General features: G+C 38.9%; 1 protein-coding gene across 6 annotated transcripts in view; it reads left to right on the top strand.

The window, feature by feature from the left end:
• The window catches only part of UNC5D (unc-5 netrin receptor D), a gene marked incomplete at its 5' end in the record, with an annotated part of 505865 nt that overhangs the window by 458417 nt on the left and 24265 nt on the right, over nucleotides 1–23183 (top strand). For 5 of the 6 annotated variants that reach the window (XM_084231868.1, XM_084231869.1, XM_084231867.1 and 2 more), the window contains 3 exons: nucleotides 9465–9633; nucleotides 11398–11625; nucleotides 20081–20230. In XM_084231868.1, the coding sequence (XP_084087994.1) occupies nucleotides 9465–9633; nucleotides 11398–11625; nucleotides 20081–20230 (547 nt within the window). The remainder of the gene's footprint in view (nucleotides 1–9464; nucleotides 9634–11397; nucleotides 11626–20080; nucleotides 20231–23183) is intronic. The other variant, XM_084231870.1, reaches the window with a different exon arrangement.

The raw sequence follows: 23183 nt of genomic DNA, 5'->3' as shown, positions 1-23183 counted from the left end.
CAAAGACTTTTTTTTGCTAGTGCAAGGGGAGTAAATTGCTGCCATTTGGGAGACATTAATTCGTGCAGGCTACCAGTGCCATGCAGTGTAATAAAAGGGGCAATTTATCAAATGGTATCTTAATGGCCTAGAAGGGTTAATGCACCTTTAGCTGAAGATTGTGCTCTTTTCTGCAGTCAAATCATGATGGTTTCTTCACAAAGTCATTTAAGTTAGAATAGAACACCATTACCCCCAAAAGTGAGGAGAAGAAGGGAGAAATAGAGAAAGAGGAGGAAAACAGGAGGGGAGGAATTCTCCCACTGTATTTTATGATCTGCTTTTTTTTGGAAAAGAGACTTTCCCTACACCATGTTCTTCACCACCCCATCCACCTCACACTCCCTTGGTTACAAACACCCATAAATAAAAATTGCCAGCATTTTAATCAAAGCAAATTTACAGCCTACGTGAACTCACAATGTGAAGTGATTACAGTGGTCCAGGGGAGTCTTTAATTAAAGATGCCATTGACAAGATAACAATGGTTTGTGAATGTTGTTAATAGACCTGAAGGGAAGCCGCACCTTTGTTCCATAAGAGGAAAGTCATTGGTTCATGAGTTTGATTGCACATTGTAAAGGAACACCACATACTGTAATTATTTTTATTTGTATGTGCCATCTCTTTTATTACCCATGCGCCGAGTAGAAATAACCTGTCCAATTAAGATATTTAATATATATCATCCTTTCCACTTCACTTAGTTATAGCCTAATAAAAATGCCTGGAGAATACACTAGCCCACACACAGGCTGCCTCCACGCTTTCTAAGACAACTCACACAGTCCACTGAAAACCTGCATGACCCCCTTCCTCACTCGCCCTTGGTTATAATCTTTAAGACAAACCATAACAACTTTCCAGGACCCCATAAAAGTGTATGAACATAAAGAGCTTCACTTTGGAAATTCAGGTGGGGTGCTGGCAGCTGAAGCAAAGAAAATAATCCAATAGTGACACAACATCTCAGTCCAATGATGAGGTGGGTGTCTGGGAGACAGCGGTGAGTCAAGAGGCAACAGCAGAGGGTTTGAAGGTTCTAATTTTAAAGTGAATAAGCCAGGAAAAGGCTGCTAGTAGACAGAATTGTCCCTCCAAAAATATCTATATCCCATTCCTGGAACTCATGAGTATCTTACTTTACATGGCAGAGTGTGCAGATGTGATTAAGGTTAGGAATCCTGAAAAGGAGAGCTTAGTCTGGGTTGTGCAAGAGAGCCCAATGTTGGGATCCTTCTAAGAGGAAGGCAGCAGTATCAGAGGCACATCAGGGATGAAGATGCACAACTGCTTGCTCACAGGTGGCAGAAGGGAGCCCCAGACAAGGACACAGGCAGCCTCTTGAAATTAGAAAAGGCCGGGAAATGGATTTCCCCCTAGAGCTTCCAGAAGGCTCACAGCCCTGCTGACTCTTCCGTTTTAATTCAGTGAGACGTCTAACCTACAAAACTGAGATAATAAATTTGTGTTGTGTTAAGTCAGTAAGACTGTGGCCTGGCAATAGCAACAAACCACGCACGTCTCTATGGTGACCACTGTGGACCTCAGGCTTTCTCCTGTGGCTATAACTACAATTTCAGCAACTCCTATAAGAACATTTTACCTTAGAAATTCCAGGTTTGGGTGATTTTGTCCAGGGAGCGTCTGTTCCTTCCACTGTCCAACACATGTGTCCTACAGCCACCACCACAAACAGGTCCCAGTTGTGCCACAGTGTGACCTTGTCCTGGTCACTTCAGCCTCTGTTATACCTTTCTGTTTCCTCATCTGTACAATGAGGTATTTTCCCAGGCTGAAATGAAATGAGGCTCAGCCTTCCTCCAGAGAAGGCTATTTTCCCATTCAAGATGTAAATGAATCAACAACTTAATGGATATGAAAAATGTCACAGCAGCAATCTGCGTAGATCCACGCTCCTCCCTTCCTGCACCATCTTTCACTTTAAAGCCCTTTCACTGAGCCATCATTCCGCTTCTCCTAGTAAACAAGCTAAATGCGAACCTGACACTGCATGAAAGATGAGGCTTAAATTGTGTCTAGGAACTGGTGATTTACACATGATTTGTGATTCCTTTAGTATATTAATTGGTAAACACCCTATGAATGTGCGTGTAAACTAAAGCCGTTTAACATATGCAAACAGTTTAATCTCTCAGTGTGGTGTTGCTCAAATTTCAGCAAACTCAGATATTCATTCCAGTGTGTATGTAATTCCCCTCCCACCCCAGCCCCCCTTGTGCCATCTCCCATCCTGTGATCCTATTTCAGATAATACCGAGTCGGTGACCTAGATCTTTAAACCCTTTAATAGCAGCGCCATATGCTTCTCTCCTCAGTGAATTGTGCTCATTGCATGTTGTGATCCACTGTACTGACTGCTCCTTTCCTCGCCCCGCTAATGGAATATAATGGCTGGATGAGCTGTAACGTTACTTCCAGTTACTGCTAATCAACCTCCCAACCTGACATCTTGCTTATTAGTACATATGCTGCTTAGTCAATGGGATGTAGAGAGTCTCTGTGCAGTGGCAGCATACCATTTAATGGTATTCAAACCATAGTGGTAGCGTCCATTAACAAATGCTTATGATAGAGCATTGAAACTAGACCATTATCCACATTCCCTTTCTGAAACCTACCCTGTCTATATTTCACAAGCCACCAAGCCCCACTGTGTGAAGTGTTACTTTGGATATTTTCCCCCAAGAACACTTCCCAAATGCTAATGTTGCATTTAGGAAATGCAGTATAGTATAAAATTCAGGTTCCTGGGGCTTAACCCTGAAATCCTGAATCAGAATTTTCATTGGTGGTATCTAAGAGTATAATTTTAAATCAACTACCCAAGGAATTCTGAATTACAGAATTCTGAATTGCAGTCTTAGGACTACCTAAAAGCTAATAGAGGAAACTATTAAAGAAGATTTTACTTAGCTTTATTCTTTTCTTCTATTTTGCTCCTCATTCCTCTTCTCCCTTTCCAGAAGTTATTATTTTAAAATTGTATGTATCAGTTGCTAGAGTTAAAGCCCTCAGGAGACCTGGTCATGGTATTGGGGTTGGCTGAAAGCCAAGATGGCTTTAAAGGGTTAGTCACTAGTGGAGCCTCTGTGGGTATCATTTTTTCTGAGCTGCAGTCAGCTGTCTGACCCAAGGAAAACAACAGAAACAATAAACCCCAAATCCTGATTTTTTTAGCCACAGTAATGTTAGCACACTAGGTAAATATATGGGGCTTTAATGAAAAGAGAAAGAGTAATAGTTAAGCCTATGCATCTCCTTGAGTAGAAAAGCTGTAGGAGGCTAAAGCTACCTTGCTTTCTGAGCTCTAATTTTAAGACTAAATACAGTTTCCATCTATCTGCCTTTTATGTCTATTCCATTAAAATATGATTTAATTGTGTATCGACCCAGGGCCTGGCATAGTAAAACTATCATTACTCTCCTGCCTGCATTCTTGAGTGAAACTCTAGGTAAAGGTGACCAAACCTACATTAATCTATAATATGGACCATAAGGAGGAAATGAGGGAACAATAATTACCAAGCAGAGCACAGCAAACAAAACAACGAGTATCAAATCACAAAATACAGAGTTAGTTGTTTTGCTGAAGAAAGTGACTCATTACAAGTCTAGAATCAGGTCAAGAAATGTTAAGCACCAAAACCCAATGTGTCCAGATACACCCCCCAATTTGCTGTGGTTGGCAGTTGTCACCTCGTGTCTGAGCTTCCTTAGCATATCTTATGTAGGAGTGAGTGTGCAGGTGGGCACTGCAGAAAGCCAGTTACTATGCGTGAGATCTGGACCATCTCCTCAGCACCACCATCACCCCCCAACCCACACAATGTTTTTGCAGTTGTCAGTCACCCACTGATTTCCTTGTAAGAATCTGGAAAAATTCTCCCTGGGCCTCTCTCGTTCATTCATTCGGTCATTCAAAAATTGTATTTTTCACTCATTTCAAACTTATGGAAAAGTGACAAAAACAATGTAAAGAATTCCCAGCTATCTCACACCGAGATTTGCAAAACTTAATGTTACATTTGTTCTTCTCTCTTTGCATATATGTAAGTACATGTGTATGTATACATGTGTGTATGTTTATACTTATGTGTATATATGCTGTATACACACAAATAGAATACACTTAAACACAAACACTTTTTTACCCTTAGATATTTCTTCATTGAGGTTAACCTAAACATAAGAAATTTTCTCACATAAACACAGCACAATTATCAAACAAAAATCAGGAAACAAACACTGGTACTATACTAGTTTCTATTCCACAGGCTTATTTATATTTCACCTACTATCCAGATAATGTTCCTCCCAGCAAATGAAAATCCAAGTCCATTCATAGCATTCTATTGTCATGGAACTTGAGTCTCCATTTATCTGGATCAGTTTCTGGGTCAGTCTTTGTATTTCAAAATTCTGGCCTGGGCCTCCCCAGTGGCGCAGAGGTTGAGCGTTGGGTTGCGAAGCTGCCCGCAGCCTCTGCAGCACTGGTATAATCCCCGGCTGCTGCCCGGCCACCAGAGGAGGGTCCTACATGGCACGCAGACCTCTCCTGCCGCCCACTGCTCCCCTCAGCAGTGTACTGCGCTCCTTCTGCCTGCTCTGCTCCCTGCTCTGGCTCTGGTGAATTCTCTCACCCCCCCGCGCTTCTGACTGTGCCCAGTGCTTGTATAGATAAATAAAAAAAAAAAAAAAAAAAGAAACATTGCAAGTTTAAAAAAAAAAATTCTGGCCAACATTAGTGTTGGCAGATCAGTTACTTTACAGAATATTCCTCAGTTTGGGTTTGTCTGATACAGCCTTTTGGTTAAATGCATGTTGTGTTTTGTTGGCAGGAATGATACAGAAGTAATGCTGAACACTTTTCACTGTCATATCAGACAGTACATGCTGCCCATTCATCCCATTACTGGAAATGTTAATTTTGATAACTTTGTTAGATTGTGTCTGCCAAAGTTCTCCACTATAAAGTAATATTTATCGTTTACAAATATTTTGAGGGAAGATAATTTGAAACTATAGTCATCTTAGTCTTCAATCTTTCACTAAATAGATAAGGATCCATTCATAACTTTTCACTGAATCAAGCATTAATAGGATACTTGCTAAATGACTATACATTTATTAGTTTTTATTTTTCTTTCACAAAAGGGTTTTTCATTCTTATTCATTCATTCATTATATCTGTATGTTTCATAGGTCCTTAATTTTATTCAGTGTGTTATAATCCTTTACTACCATTATTTACATTGATGATCAAATGTTCCAGAATTGCTCAGTGGGAACCACTTTCAAATATTTTTAAGTGTTTACAACCTGTATGTATGTGTGTGTGTGTATATATATATATATATATATATATATATATATTAGGCACTGGAGATACAACGATGAACAAAACAGGGAAAAATATACCTGGTCTAATAGAGCTGCATTCAGTTTGTGAGAGGAAAAAAAAAAATGGAAGCAAATGGTATAGTACATTAGGAAGCAATAAGCATTATGGAGAAAAAGAAAAGCAAAGATCAGCCTTTGGTGTAGGCAATGTTGTAATTATTTTGCTTAGGCAGGGTCAGGAGAGCCTCATTGCTAGGCATTATTTGAGCAAAGACCTGGGGGTATGGAGGAACTAGTAGTGTGGCTTCTAGAGGAAAACTCTCCCAGGCAGCACTGAGCACTCCAGAGCTGAACAGCTGCATTTCCTTGAGGTGGGAATCAGTTGGTGCTGGTGGGATTCTTCTGGTTGCTGAGTAAAGACAGACTGTGGGAGGCAAGGATGAGAGTGAGGAGACCAGTATCTCCCACGGTGCCTTAAATGTCCATAGTGCACATGCCTCAGGATTTGACATGTTAAGGTATATACCCTCACTCTGTGAGCACAGTGTAGGTGCTTTTTATGCTGCATTTCTTAACTCTCAAAACAATCTTAGAGTAGGTGTTATGTTCCATGTGAGAAAAGTGAGGCTCAGAAATGCTTCGGGGGTGGGGGGAGTCCAATGGACTGTGTTGGAGGACTTTGGTGGTGGACATGGTGTGGCAACATACGTTTGAAGAGCTGTGAACCTGTACCTAAGACATATACAGTGCTGTAAACAAGCATTACCTCAGAAAGAAAAATAGCATTTTCTTTTCATTAAAAAAATAAATTCTTGGGCTTCTCCATTTGCCATACTGCCTGATTTTCGTGACAGAGAAATGATCAGTCAAGGGACATGACATTGTGGATGATTCCATAAAGAGCAGTGATGACTCTAGGGAGAGTTTAGGATTTCTGTTGCCCACTCCATTTGTTCTCTGCAGCTATTCTTCTGCTCTAGTATTTTCTGCCAATTAAAAAGGGTTAACCATGTGGTTAACTAAAAGAGGTCTTATTTCTTTCCAGATCTGCAAGGAAAATGTCCCCGTGATGTTTATGTCTGTGTCTGTGTGTAAAGCACGTATATATTGGGGGGGGGGGGAGATAGCGGCACATCAAGTCTGCAAAGCTGAAGCATCGGGGACTCCCCCAACCCAGAACCATCAGTGGTGTGGTATGAGCATTTGAATTCACATCCACGTTTCCATACAATTGTTCAACAAACCACCTGGTTATGCAGACCTAGCTCTTAAATTATTGATCTTTTTATGCCCATAAGCATTCATAAACATGCTCAGCATATATATGTGGAGAGAGAGAGAACAGAATGAAAAATTTAAGTAGCAAAAGTCCCGTGCAGGCAGATTTTCCCATCTGCACTAGGGTGTGTAATGTGCCAAGGTGGTTTATATGATGGTCCTGAAATCACTGCTGGTATTAATTCACAGTTATTATTAGCTCACAGCAATTTTAGAAAAATGTGTTGCTTCGCCCCCACCCCACCCCCTCAGCCCCCCAGCAGGAACATGAAGTCTTCCTTATCATATTTTCTGTAACGTAGAAACTTTTATGCCACCCATGTTTTCCTGACAAACCATCTTTGGCCAGATCCATTTGTCCAGACCCCAGCCACCTGCCTGTCCTCAAATGTCTTAATCTACAGCCGTGACAACACTCAGGATATGTTTGTTTGCCCTGTATTTCTTTGGAATGCACAAGAGCCAGCAATTTGGCCGAAAATCCCAGGGAGGAAAGCACATTTTGTCACAGATAGCAGGATCCATGCATCCAAAATTTAGGGTCATTTGATGACCGTCACTTTATGACCTTATGCTGCAAAACCTGCCCCCTCAGGTATGTGAAGAACTTTAATATTTGTAAATCTCCCTGATCGCCACAGATACGAAGTAGAAATAAAGGGCGAAGTATTATTAATTATGTGGGGGAAAGTGGATTGATAAAGTTTGTTCCTCAGCAGAGAGACCTACAGTCACAGACACTTTTCACAGGGGGAGGATTAGCTATAAATCTTGATTTCCTTTGCACTTATGAAATGCCCAATGCCGGTTTAATGCAGCCCTCCCACTCCACACTCTGCCCCTGACTCTTAATGCTGTTGAAGTTTTTATCAAGCCGAACCTCGCTATTCACAATGCACAATGTGAGAGTTCATCTAATTAGCCGATTTCAGTTCATTTGGCATTAAATAATTCCCCAAATTCCCATATGTTTGAACAATATGGTCAACAAGGGAGAGGGTTCTCTGAAAGCAATTAAATAGTTCTTTTAGGAGAGCTTGTCATCGGTCACTCATAAGCATCCCTGTCTGAGATGAACGCGGGTGCCAACTCCCTGGGCAGTACCTCACCCTCCCTAATGGCCACTGGCAGGCGTCCACATGCAGACCGCCACTTCCTGCTAGCTTTAGCTCACAGCAGGGTTTGACATTTTCTTCCAGCCTTAGGTATTTTGTTCTAGGTTGCTTAGAGAGCATTTGTTATTCCTAACATGCTACTTTCCAATCCCTCTCTCCTGGCTGGCCTGTCCTGCTTAGAGGTAAAGGCAGACATATTTCCCATGGATTCTAGGCTTTGCTTGTGTGGGAAGAATTGTCAACTTTTGACCATGGTTGTCGGTGTGGAACACTGAATTTTCTGAAGGCATCTTCAGTGTTCCCTGGAAGGGGGAGGCAGTGCAGTAATGCTCAGTCTATGTTAAAAACAGTAGATGTAAGAGGCTCCTGTTCAGTTATATGCCTTGAGTGTTATTGCAGCAGCAAATTATAGATAATAAGCTAGAGTGTGACTGTTTAACTTGAGAGAACAGGTGATATCAACAAGCAGTTCAGAAATATCTTGCTAGATAGAATCATAGAAAAACTGTACAAGATCATAGAAAAAGTGGTATATTTCAGAACTTAATTTTACCTTTATCTTGCTCAAGGGTTGTTTTTTTGACATATATGAATGCCCTTCCTAGGTGAGGTGAGGGAAAACTTAATAATACCAATCCTCACTCTAATGTAACACTGTTCTTGGAGAGTCCTGAATTACTTCATTGACTATATTCTGACTCTCTACAATTCTTACAAGTGAAAATCCAAAAGGAAAAAAAAAAAGATCAAATTTTGTTCTAAAGCATGGAAGTAGTAGGTGAAAAGTAAGTAGACTTCTGGGTTCTTCTGACTGCTGTCCTACACTGAAACAGAGATTAGAATCAAAAGATAAAGGCATGAAAGGGGGAGGCATTCAAGGAAGTGGTATCATCTCCATTTAGTTAAGTTTCATTCTTATCTGTTTTATGACTTTGTCTTCCCATTGTAAATAATTCACAATACAGAGAAATCTAAATACCAATGTCTGGTGAAATACTTTTAAATTGGGATCTAAAATAGGAAAGAGTTGGGAGATCTATATTTATAGATTTGATTTCTGCACATGGTAATGGTCTACTGTAACCTGTACATTTGTGAACTGGTAGAAGGTAAATATTTACAAACCCAGGCATGTTAGAATGTGTTTTTGTTCCATAATTTGTTTTCTCACTTTACTTTCCAGCATTAAAAATATTTGTGGAATGTGTGACTGGCAGAAAGGAATCTGATGGAAAGGTTACCAGAATGGTCATTTCCCTAAACATTTTGGCTTTGGTCATTGGTAATGTTACCATCAAGATTATGGACTCAAGGGGTGGGTGGGCGGGTGGAGGGGTGGAGTTTGGGGTGTGTGTATGTGTGTGTGTGTACGCGTGTGTGTGCATGTGCACCACACCAGCCAGGTCTTTTCTTTCGTCTGTTCTGCCCTATAATTCTGAACCATTTGTCACTTTGTTTGTAAAAGCCTAGGTTTGACATCTGGGCTCACATGCAGTCTGTCGCTGGACTGGTTCAGGTCACATGCCTGTCATCACAGCAGCCCACTGCTTTGGTGCACCACCAAAAGGGAATCCTGGGAAGGAATTTTGCTCAGCCTGGAACTAAATTGTTATACCAACATGTCCCCTCCTTTACATGCTTCTCTTTCCTCCTTTGCCCACTATAAAGCCTGCAGTCAGATGGATCCGAGGTGCTCCTGAGTCCTGAAGTCACCTGCGGTCCCCCAGATATGATTGTCACCACTCCCTTTGCATTGACCATTCCACACTGTGCGGATGTCAGTTCAGAGCACTGGAACATACACTTAAAGAAGAGGACGCAGCAGGGCAAGTGGGAGGTGAGACCATATTCTTCCTTTTTAAAAAAGCAGTATTTGGAATAGACTTGTAGTAGTGAGCTGAATATATGCATATACTGATGCATAAATCATGCACACCTGAAACCTATGTGGTGTTATGAGTCAATATGACTTTAAAATTTAAAAAAAAATAATAAAATTGAAAATAGGATTTGGGTCCCACCAATGGGATAGATTGAACTTTACTCTCTCTTAAGACAGTGAGCCAGCTGGGAAATTTGTGAGCATTATCTTGCTTTTTCAGAGGGTTGATGGCACAAGTCTTACAACATCCTCAAGGCACTGGCTAGTGTTTGTCCATGTCATGGAAAAGAGAGGCGAGAGGAGGGTTTTTGTTTGAATTTAGAAATCAGCTGTAACCCACATAGACTTGTGTTCTCAAGGACAGTCTTTGGCATGTGAAACTGACTCTTCAGTGCTCTAGGGCCACATCCCTATGTGAATTGACTTTCGTCTGAGGCCTCTGTATGGTTAGGGAGGAGGTTCAGTTAGGCTGTGTTCATAAAAGAAATCATCGTATCTGTTTTTGCCATCAGAGGAATTATAACAATGAAGTGTTCACCAACATGGTAGTGCTCAGTGTATTTTGGTAAATGAGTGAATGCATTGGACATGATTCTGCATCTTTCCCTGTGTATATGAGTCCAGGAAAAGAGATATACACTGCAAGGAGAGAACAAGAGAGAGACATGAAAAGAGCCTACATGAGAGGATGGTAACAAGGGAGATAGTCACAGCAAAGAAAGGTTGCAGTGGAATTACTATTTTAAGTGAAACCTGTGCTTTATCTGTCTGATAGGGATTTCTTTTATGTCCATCTGAAGTCAGTTTGCATGAAAGCAGGTGAATTATCTTGCTGGAACAGGTCATTGTGTTCCAACTAGTCCTGAGATTTTACCTCCCAGGTGGAGCTCCGGGCAAAAGGAGTAAAAGGAAAATCATGTTTCTTCAGGAGAAAAAAAAATTCCCAGTTGCTACAGTGGATTACATTTACCCTGTCTTGAAACTATGTCTATTGTCTTTGTTGGAAATACATTATTATTTATTCAGTTGAAGTACAACCATAAGCAAATTTCCTGGGGCATGAAGTTCCATGGATTTCATAAAGGGACCAGGTTTTGGTCTCCTTTCCATTATGTTTGCTTTGCCTTGATTTTTGCCACTTTAGTTTTTCTTCTCAGCACTTCCTCACAATCTTTTATATCCAGAAGGTATTATATTTATGCTTTATCAAACCAGTCACACATACGGAAGTTCTTGTCAGAGAGAGTGAGATATTCTAGTATATCTTATCCAAACCATTTACATAATGGTCCTTTGTGAATGCTTTTGGGAAAAGAAAAAAGAAAATATTTGAAAGAAAATATGTATTACACCTATGGATATGGAAGAGATCAGAAATAGACTTTAAAAAATGTGAAAGTTTGCTTTACTGATGTTAATGTTCAAGACATGATTTTTTTTAAGTTTGACATTGAACAAATTAATTGAAAATGGTAGAAATTTCTAAGCAGTGTTAGAGTCTGTTAAGTAGAATTCTAACACCTGGAATATAGCCTATTGTGATAGAAGAGTGATATTGTTTAACACCAAGAAAATTAAGGCAATAAAAGTGTTCTGTTTTTTATGCTTGATTGTTTATTCACATATGTAGGGAGTGGCTGTAAATATGTATGTCCTTGCAAAGTAATTAGATCACATCTTCGTTCCAAGTCGAGAGTTTAACATAAATTTTCTCAACAGGAAGTGATGTCAGTGGAGGATGAATCCACATCCTGTTACTGCCTTTTGGATCCCTTTGCATGCCATGTGCTCCTCGACAGCTTTGGGACCTATGCCCTCACTGGAGAACCAATCACAGACTGTGCTGTGAAGCAACTCAAGGTGGCAGTCTTTGGCTGCATGTCCTGTAACTCTCTGGATTACAACTTGAGAGTGTACTGTGTAGACAATACCCCCTGTGCATTTCAGGTCAGCCTTTTTCCTAAAATTCTTTTGGTGTCATGAAAGCACAGGGTTACCTAAATATCAACATCAATGGACAATTCTATTGAAGGGGCTCTGGAAAATTAACCCACACCACTGACTTGTTGGGGATGCCTATCTTGAAGCAAAGCTATGATAGCATATGTACAATAACGCAGTGATTCCTGAGAATATGAGGGGAGAGAATCATTAACACATGTAGAGAACATTGTGTTATATTAAATTGACTATGATAGTTGATAATTGGTCAGATTTTCATGATTATAAAAGTACTTATATTTTAAACAGAATTTTGTAAATTATAAAAATTACTAGGCATAATTACAAAACTTATAGAAGTCAGGATTTAGAAAACAGATAACCAGTTGCAATAGAGGCATTGGAGAAGAGCCTCTGAGAACTCTTTGTAAACCGTCATGGCTGGATCTTACACCTGGATGAGCAAAAGAAAAAGATTTACCTTGTCAGGAATGGAGAAATGGCCTGAGTCAAGGAACAATAGTGATTTGATATGCTGAGGGCACAAAAGTTTGCTTATTATGAATGAGAAAATTGTTTGACTCAACTGAAGGTTATAGTTAGGGAAAAACAATTATAAATCACACCTATCAGCAGACAGTCGTTATATCCCGGACACATAGTCTATTAATTATTAGGGCTACTAAGGCAGAGACAGTTCAAGGTTCCTTTCCATTTTTGGTACTTTTAATCATGTAAGATTCATTTTAAATTAGCTACTCAGGAAGAGTACAAGTTTATTAATAGCAGAAAGGATAATGCAGAAGTGCCTGTGTAAGCTCTGCCCATAGATAAATAGCATAGCTCTCCTGACACACCTCATTCCAGATCCCTGCTATTCCAGTCCTGGATCATTAAGTATATTATGCAGAACATTTCCTCAGTAACTAGCTTTTAAGACACTGAGCTGGAAAAACTCATGTTTACCAATAGAAAAGATACAATGACCTAAATCCTGAACATAAGCCAGTAAGGGTGACACAGTGCCAATCTATGTTCCCCAGCCTTCCCTCTCTATCTCTTAGGTGATATGAAGTCATCATGAAGGGCACTCTTAATATTTAGCAGCTTATAAAATGGGCTTTGTGGGAACTAAAGGGTAACTACAGTAGAGAAATCTGGCAAACACTAACTCATCAAGTGATCAAGGTTAACTTAAATAGTAATAGGACGTGTAGACAGCATGTACTTCTGATATGATGTGATGAAAATGGCATTTAAATTCTGTGAGATTTCTCTCAAGAACCCATAAACCCAGATAAATGAGAAAATATCAAATTCTAATGGGGGGCATCTTACAGTATGCCCAACTGTCCATGTCATCAAGAACAAGGCGAGTCTGAGAAATTGTCATAGCCAAGAGGAGCCTCAGGAGACATTATAATTAGACTGTATTGTGGTATCCAGATAGGATCTTGCAACAAACAGAAAACTAACCTTAGATTAAAAAAAATAAGGAAATCAGAGTCAAGCATGGACTTTAGTAATAATGACTCAACATTGGTTCATTAATTTTAGCAAACGTACCATACTAATGTAAGATGTTATTGATAGAAGAAACATGCGAATTCTGTATTATCTTATAATTTTTCTATGAATCCAAAACTGTTCTAAAATAGACTGTTCAACAATGGATTATGGTGAAGGACATGCTTTGGTGGTGAGAGTGCTGTGGTGACTGCACCCATGGGATGGGGTTGGGGGAATCTCCTATATTGTCAAAACACTAGCAAGAATGTAAAGTAATGATACCTCAATTAACAATTAACAGTTAAAAATAAAATAGAATATTTTATCAAAAACAAAGGGCTTTTTTCATAGGATTGAGATTTTATAAAGATCTTGAGTGTATATAGCTCTACTTCATCCTATGATTGCCATTTTATATTTCACCTACTTTCTCCACCTGCAATAAGAGGGATTCTCCAAGACAAAATATATAACAGCAATCAGAAGAATGAATTGAGATATGTACCATGACTCAAGTTGCATGTTTAGTAATTCAGCCAGGTTTTGATGGTTGCATTAAATGGAGTAAACACCAGAAGGGCTGTGGAGGCATTCTAGTCTCTAGGTTCATGAGCAACCTGCTGCCACTTAGCGTGAGGATGAGTGTCTGTTCAGCACAACCACCTTGGAAGTCAGCCCTCCTAACCAGCCCTTATATTTCTTTAAATAATGATCTCACTGCCGATGTATATACCAGTGAGTTAGACATTTGCCTAAAGAGTTCATTCTAAGTCACTTTCAGATCATCTATTTTCATTCCTGTTGATTGCTACCAGACTCTACAACAGCTCAACTGTTCACAGATGAATCTGAATTGCAACGAAGTTGTGAAAATGAGGCCCTAAGCACAGCTTTTCAAACCACTCTCCATTCTGTGGGTAATATACTCTTCTTAGTCAATGCTAGGGAAAGTGGTTTTCTCCCTCTAATTGAATCCAAATATCCTTATCGTTTAGAGATATTACTTAAAACTCTTTAATTTCTCCATAGAGAAATGTTTTCCAGTGAAAATACCTTTGGCCCCATATGTCATAATCTATTCCTGGCGATTCTTTCCTGTCCTATTATGTCAAACATAGCTGATTTATTATTGACAGGATGTATGTGACAGCTGTCATGAGCAGCAAAGGCCACACTTCCCCCAAGGGGTTCTAAGACATCATCAGACTTGGTTGGATAACATTTCCAACTGAGAGATAGATTAAAACATGACTTGTACATTTTCTGTGTATTTACTCCCCAGCCCTAGTCAGAGTTTTGTTTCTGAAAGGGATCTTGCTCTCTGGATTTTTACCTTATGAAATAAATATATTCAAGACCTTCTGCAGAGGATCATTTAAACCACCATCATCTCCCAAATCATCTATGTGCTATTTTTCATGACTTCTTATGTGGCATTTAATTAGAGGGGAAAATTATATAGTTACTAACCCATTAAAACTGTTCCACTTTAAGAAAGCCTTAGCAACAGTTCACTTTTTGAACCTCTTAAAGACTTCACACATTAATATTAGCTCCAACAACTTGTGTGGTTATGAGCTGAAAATATTATATGCAGTGATGACTCATTTTCAGTAACTCTGATAGAACTCTGACTTCTTAATCAAAAATAATATGTAGTTTTTCACGAAGCATTTCTGCAGAAATTGCCTATCCTGGAACTTGCCTCTGCTATCACTGTAATGAAAATGTTTGTCATGATTTGGAAATAGACACAAACATGGCTGTGACAGTTACGATATTTATTGTAGTGCAGCCTTCATATCTCAAAGAAACCATAACAAATATGTGTCCCACTAGAACTGTGCTCTTAACCAAGAAGAAAACCTGATTAGAGGCCACAGTTCCATCTTTCAGTTCATTCATGTCTCACTGGGAAATGATGTCACATAAAATACATAAAAGCCCACCCTTTACAAGAAAATCTGGAAAGAGAGTTTCCAGACCCTATTTGCTACCCTCTTAGAACTAGGAGAGAGTCCAGCAATATAATGGTGCCACCAGAAAAAATATTCCTTCAGAGGATTTTCGTAATTAAGCATTCTCTATTTTTAGTCACACCCTCCTTCCCTATACTGTCTGCAGAGTTAACTTGGCTTGCTTTTCAACTGCTCTGCAGATATTTTATCAGAAATATAGTAGCAGCTTCTTTGAATGACAAAATACCTCATAATACCTTGGTAAGATAGTTTCAGTTTTTTTTAAGATTTGTTCTGATAAAATATATCAAAAACTATTTCTATGGATAAGTAAATCAGCTGTTTTTAAAAATAAAATTGCTACCTGTCTGAAGGTGAGAAAAGGGTAAGAAGAGAAGCAAATGACTTCTTATCCTTCCTGCTTCTGAGTTCCTGTAATAATTAAAGCTGCCATTTTAGTTTATTTGATATCACCTCCTTTGATGAATTCAAAGTGAAAGTTGAGGAACAGTACCAATTTCAAACCTAGTTTTGATTATCGTGTTTTATTAATACACAGACTCAGAGCTCTAACAGACCTTGACACAGGAAAGTACAAAATGAAGCACTGCCCTATCTTACAAAGAAAAAAGAAAAAAGAAAACACTCATTTATTTCTCTGAGATTCCCAGATCTCCTATTCAGTACCTCTCGGTACTCATCACTTACTTGGCATTAATGTGGATTTAGAATCTAATTTCAAAGGATTTCCTCCAGATGTAGTTCTTGTGTTTATCAATAATGCAACCTTGGGAAATACTGTTCACATAAAGCATTTAAAGGAAACCGCCATGGCGACATAATGTCTGTTAGTGTGTATACATGCGTCTGCTGCGCATGAGCACATGCTTAAGTTCAAACAGTTTTGTCTCATAAATATGTAAATTCAGCCTGCCTGTTTTAGTATCCCTGAAGCACACCTGAATATTGCTGCCTGTCTCATTAAATCAGCATAAAGAGCTCAGTGGGGCACGAAGCACAAGTTTCTCTTGGCCACAACTCCTAGGACCAGATGACTAGCAACTCCCAGTGTGAAATGATGAAGTAGAGAGACTAGAAAAAACACCAACCAGAAAGCCTTAAGTGTACACTGTGCAAGAAATGGGCCAGACCCTATTTTCTCATTTAATTAATGTAGGCAATATTTTCACAATAGACCCAGGATTGGAACAGAAGGCTCTTGTCATATAGAAGGCAGACAGAAAAGATCAAGTGATTATCAGGCCTCTCTTGGAGTGATCTGTCCACATGAGTGACTCAGAACTAGCTCAGCAGAGCTGTTGGTATCACTCATTTCCAACTGGACTGGGCATCAGGATCACTGAGAACTGTTGGCACCACAGATGCCCAGCTCGGCCACTGAGATCCATCCAATAAGTGAAGGGCATAACTGGGAATTCTAGTTTAAGTACAATTTATTCTATTTGGAGATTTTACAGTTCAGACTCAGGAGTTTATTCAACTCTCAAACCATTTGTACCTCTATAAACATAAATACAATGATTACATCACTATTAGGCTTCTTAATTTTAATAATTCATTGTTTTGTTACAGAACTATAATTGCTTTATATTTTGTGCAAGAGTACAAGACACTTAATTGCATCTAGTTGCTTCAATATGTAGAGATTAAAGTAAGCTAAGCTAAAAAAGCAAAAATTAATCGTAATAGTATTTAAATGTGAAACCCTCAAACACATGAATTGAAAAGGTATCATTTCCTTCTGTGATAATTATAAGTAGATATCATTTTCTAAAACTCCTGATGCCTTCACTCTGCATTTCAGGGATTGCTTAGACAGCATGTATAACCCTAGGCAATACACACTGACTTGTGTCATCTTTACAAATATCTTGCACCAATAAAAAATTATTTATGGTACAGAGTTAATAGCAGTCTGACCTTCAGATGACAAAAAAAAAAAAAAGTCAAGCATAGCCTAGCTTAGGCAAACAGAGGGAAATGTAGTAGAGAATGTGCTAGACCATGAGCAAGTTGTCCTGTTGGAGTCTTAAGTCTCTCTAATCAGATAGCTTTATGTAAATAAGGAGGGGGCAGATAAGGAGAGGGAAGGAAGAGTATCTCCATGTTTTCATCTGTAAATAAAGCACTTAGTGTCTTAAACTATAACTTCCCTGCTGGAGTGATGATTCTGTATAGTTTCTAAATATTATAATAGCCTAACTCTACAAAAGCAATGCATAACCTTGAACAAGTCACTTCCTCTAGTGATTCAGTGTACTTCTCTGTACAAGCAGGCAAGTTAGGTTTAAAGAAAAGGGGAACATTAATAGAGAGCCAATTAAATATACTTTGAAATGCCAACAACTTTATTTGATGGCTTTGATATGGTATTAATAAGCATGTTTCCTATTTGCACTGGATTTTAACCTTGCTCTAGAATTGCAAAAAAAAAGCTTACTATATTATGCTAATTATTTTGCTTGGCTATAAATAAATCCAAGCAAAGAACTGAGCCCCCCCCCCCCCAAAATAAGTAAGTTGCCCAAGATCACATGGAAACATGATTAGAATCCTATGCTTCTATTCTTGGTTTACAAGATTAGTAGTCTCTTGAGTATATGTAACCCCCCCAAAAAAAATCCTTAGTCACCTTAAAGCCTAAGCAACACTACTTTCAAAGAAAATACAAAGCTCTAGCATGGCAACCAAGAATTAATGATTTGACCTCTACCCTACATTATTATCATCTCCAGTCACTCACTCTCCACCCTAACCTCCTACCCCTTCTCTGACTGGTCTCAGTGCCTTTGTGCATCCCTTAATCCTCTGGAATGTCCTCTCCCTCCTTATAGTGTGACTAACCTTTGTATTTACTTCAAGGTTCTGCCAAAATATCATGGCCTCGGTTAACTCCTTGGCTTCCTTCCTGCCTCTCCTCTCATCGGGGTTAGGCTCCCTCTGGCTTGCCCTAACCTCCCAGGCATTTATATATGGTAATCCTCAGATATCAAAATATAGTCATAGTTCTGCTACTCTACCCTCTCACTAAACCATGAGCTCCTTGGTGGCAGAGACTGTTTCATTTCTCTACACCCAGAATCCAACTCCAGCACAACTACTGTGGCCATTCACCAAACCGCCAAAGAAACCAGACCAGCATTTGAAATGAATCCCCTTCGCTCCCTCCACCCTGCCTCTTTCCCTTCACATATTCAGCGCCCATCAGACCCCAGCTACCATGTCATTGTGCCCCCTCTTACATCTACAACATTAAGATTACCTAACACTATACCATTCTGTACAGTAATTGCTAACCACAGGGGGATATTTGAAATAATTAAAAAATTTCAATTATTTAGTCTAACCACAACTCACAAGCAAAAGCCTCTGTGGCCAGTGGGAACCTTATTGCACAGGGTAGATACAGAACATTTCCACCATCACAAAGTTTAACACTGACCTCAGGGTTGAAGACACACCCCTCCCATCAGTAAGACAGAAATGCTAGAGAAAATGACATTGAAAGTAAACCATTTAGGGCCTCCCCGGTGGTGCAGCGGTTGAGCGCTAGGCTGTAAAGCTGCCCGTGGCCTCTGCAGTGCCTGTTGGACCCTGGGCACGGGCAAGGGTCCCACATGGAGCGCAGACCTCTCCTGCTGCGCCCGCTGCTCCCCTCAGCTGTGTATTTCATCAGTCTATTCTACTCCCCTGTCTGGCTCTGGTGTGTTCTCTCACCCTCCCGTGCTTCTGATTGTACCCAGTGCTTGTATAAATGAATAAATAGATCTTTAAAAAAAAAAAAGAAACTAAACCATTTTGTCCCGAGAAACGACACTGGCAACCTGTTAATGGCTTAAGTGTACATGGAAGGTAAAAGCTGAACAGCTGCTTCTTGGTCAGAAATACTTTTATTAATGTTTTTCTATACATAGAAAAGAGATGTTAAGGTTAACTGAAATTAGTTTTACTCCCTGATAAATGTAGGTTTTAGTATATTTTTATAAATCTATGTGCCTTCCTTCTTACAAGTTTTTTTAGAATCTAGAAAGATTATAAGATACAATTAAAGGATTTCAGTTTTCTTATTTAGCCTATCTCTGCAAGGATAAATATCTCTGTCAATTAATGGCAATCTTAAAAATGGATTTAGGAAGATCTGTTATCTCCATTAATAATAAAACCCTCACACCAACAATAAACATTTTAGAGAATTCATATCTATTACTTCATTTATTCTATCTTCTCTCCAATATGATTTTAAACACTACAAATTTGGAACCAATTAAATGATTTACTCAATAGAATATGTATGAATTGTGTTTGTATTACATATAAAGATTTCTGAGTGAAAGATACAGGAGAATCTATCTGAATTTGATTGCTTTTTTTCTGAGCTGAAACTTGATAAACTTTTTTCTTGGCCTTTTGGCATAATAATGTTTATGAACATTACCATAAATAAGCATGACATATGCACTCTGTCACATTTATTTTAAGCCAAGGAATAAATGTTGGATAATGCCTGAGTGATGAAAAAGTGAAACCAGATTGAAGTTGGAGGCAGGGAGGTGATCAGGGGAGAAGGGGCTTTTTTCTACCTTTATTGTGACACATGATATGTCAGGTTAAGTCAGATACATCCCTTGATTATAATCATATCAAAATGAAATTTATACAAAAGTGAAAACACAATGTTACAATTTACTTTACTTGGGGCACAGGAAGTTTAAAGTTTTAAAGAAATGCATAGAGTTTTTAAAAGACTAAGCAACACGAGTAATGAAGAACAATTATTTCTTTCTCATGAAATACTTATCACTCAGCAGTTTCTAGACCCTAGTCCTGAGTTTTACCAACATGGATGTGTTAAAGAATTATGTTTGTCTATTTCTGGGAGATACATGCTCGTGAACATATATTCCCATAGAAAGGTGATGTATAAAAAATTAGATATGTTATGGTTGTTCCTCTTTTTTTCCCCTCTCCTATAGGAAGTGGTTTCAGATGAAAGGCATCAAGGTGGACAGTTACTGGAAGAACCAAAGTTGCTGCATTTCAAAGGGAATACTTTTAGTCTACAGATCTCTGTCCTTGATATACCCCCATTCCTCTGGAGAATTAAACCATTCACTGCATGCCAGGTACTGGCAAGTGGGTTTCTAATAGAAATAACTTTGTTTTCTGATGAAGGTACTCCTGATGTTCCTACTTCTTCAAAAGTATGGATTTAATCTCAAAACTGTCACAGAAATTTAATGGTTTGGACTACACACAGGGAATGAAATCTGTCTTAAGTTCACAAGCTACTAACAGGTGGGGCAAAGGGTGCTTGCATGTCAGGTAATGACAATTCTCTCTCCTGTTTTAATTGTTTCTCTATGTAAGTTGAAGATGGTAATTTAACAACTTAGAGGAATGTCTGTTTGGTTTTTTAATTAAAATCAACACATTAGGATACATCATTTAATCATGTTCTGCAATGAGTGAACTGGATGTTAGTGAGAAACCTTTTAAGGGTAATGGTTTTAAGTCTAGAGTACTGGTGGCTGATAAGTGGGGGCAAGAGTTTTTATATGAATATATCAAATGTATAAGATGGGAAGAAGAAATTGTAAATTGAGAGGCAAAAAATGAATACATAACGATATTTATATGTTATTGTTCATCTATAGTTACAGAACGACTTAGGATCTGCTAGGGCCATTTTTAGGGATTTTGAGTAGTCACTTAATGCAAAAAGATCTCCTACCAATTTGTGACCCTCCCATTGAATCCTTTGGAAATAGCCAGTTTTGATAAGTATTTTATCATAAGCCAGCTGGTATGCTATAGTTTTTTAGCATCATCTGTGCTTCAAAATCTAGAACATTTCCTTATCTCTGGAAAAGGTTCTGGTGGATTCCTATTGATATGGAATCATGTGAGGCTTTCAAACATCTTTGTTCTGATCATTAAGCATAACTTTCATAGTCCTGTGGATTATTTTTTTTTAACTTTCCCATCCTTGCAGCGTTCATTTTTTTAAAATGCACAAGGTATGCCTGCTTGTCAGAAGGAAACAAGCTAAATCACAGGATGAAGGTGACAAAAGTTGAATGACCAGCCTTTTCAACTTAAAAAATTCAGAATTTTCTTCTATTTCTTTTAACAATGTCTTATAGTTCTCATTGTTTTGGTCCTTTACTTCTGTTAAGTTTACTAGGTATTTAATTTTGTTACAATTGTGGCTGGGATTGCTTTCTTGATTTCTTTCTCTTCTAACCAAATTAGACAAGACCTCATTCTCCTGTTTTGTTTTGTTTTTTTAAAGATTTATTTATTTATATAACCAAGCACTGGGTACAGTCAGAAGTGCGGGAGGGTGAGAGAATTCACCAGAGCCAGAACAGGGAGCAAAACAGACAGACTGACGAAATACACTGCTGAGGGGAGCAGCGGGTGCAGCAGGAGAGGTCTGCGTGCCATGTGGGACCCTCACGAGCGGCCGGGGATTGAATTGGTGCTGCAGAGGCTGCGGGCAGCTTTGCAGCCCAGCACTCAACTGCTGCACCACTGGGGAGGCCCTCATTCTCCTATTTTTCATGCTTCTCCTTACTTTGGGAATTGCTCCCTTTAATACAATTTTAGTGCTTTCAAAGCAACACGGTCATCTCTTGGCATTTTCACCTCATGTTTTCTATGAATAAATTGATTGTTTAGGATGTTCTAGACCTAGATGTCTGTTTCCCAGTAAAGAGTATTCAAAATTTTTAGCCCAAATTGAACTTCAGTGTATTATTAGAACAATTCTTGATAGTCATACAAATTTATATTAATCTCTATAGGTTAGAAGGGTCTAACTTCATTAGATCTAATGGAAGTAACTCAGTCCTGAGTAACTGAATTTTAATGTTTGGAGATGAAATAATGTGGGAGAACCATTTCCCTGCAGCTGCACTTAAACAATTATTCCAACACCAAGATTCCAAAAGAGTTCCATGGAGAAAGGGCTTGGGGAGGTAAGTGCCTGCTGACCTCCAAGTCAAAGGGCATTTGGCTTGCAAGGAAATCCAGCAAACTTTCCTGTTGGGTGGGTTTGATTGTGTGGAGGCTGTGAACATGTTCAAATATTTGCCTTCTGTAAGTGAGCATAATTTGAGTCTTGGAAAACTGAGAAATAATTTAATTTTCTCTGCACCAGGAAGTTGCTACCAAGTTTTTGGATTCCTCTTCATTTTTCTTACCCACAAATGGTTTTCAGCTCTTTTCCTCCTTTCTCTTCACCACCCCCATGACCCATCCCTTGCCCTGTCATGACTGAAATCCCCCGGCTTATATATTGTGCTTGTCTCCGGGGCCATGCTGTGTTTGCTCTAAGCATCAGATGTAAGCATTTTGGAAAGGATTTGTGTTCAGCCAGCTTGAACCTCATGTAGAACATTATGTGCACTGACAAACTTGATGTGGATAACAACAAATGGTTCCTTGTTAGGACTTGGTTAAAAACTAATAGAGAGCTACTATGGAGACAGAAAATCTCACTAATCTTAATGTAATTTTAGGTATCTCCAACTAGCAAAGCTCTTTGTCATTTTCCAAGGCTGCATGTATAAATCTTATTTTCTATCCTTTTCTTTGAGGTCAAATCAGACTGGGAATGAGCATATTCCAAATGGTGTACAAACCTACTCTTTCAAGAAACTCTCCTCTTTTCTGCTGAAAGAGCTGGAATTTCCCAGAAAGATTTAGATCTGAGAGATATCCAGTGCATGGAATATTTTCCCTATTAGGCTGTATAAGGTTTTTAGAATGGTGAGAGTTCAAGGTTGGATCCACCAGAACCTATATATAGGGAGACTAACTCAAGTTTAAATCATGTTGGTTGAGTTTCTGAAGGATTATAACTTATGGAGTAATAAGCTATAGTCCTCACTCCCTGTGAAGTCAGGAGTGACATGTGAGAAGAGAACACATGATTTCTTAGATCAGGATACAGTAACACCCATCACCATTCATTAAAAAAAAAAAAAAAAAAAAGAGGCCCATAGTAATGGTACTCCCCAAATAAACAATTACTTATTCCCCCTTTTCTTTATTCACAGGTTAAAATGTCCA

Source organism: Talpa europaea, assembly GCF_964194135.1.
Source record: "Talpa europaea genome assembly, chromosome: 4".
NCBI classification, from domain to species: domain Eukaryota; kingdom Metazoa; phylum Chordata; class Mammalia; order Eulipotyphla; family Talpidae; genus Talpa; species Talpa europaea.
Note: the sequence above shows the minus strand (reverse complement) of the source record. Positions and strands in the feature narration are given on the sequence as shown.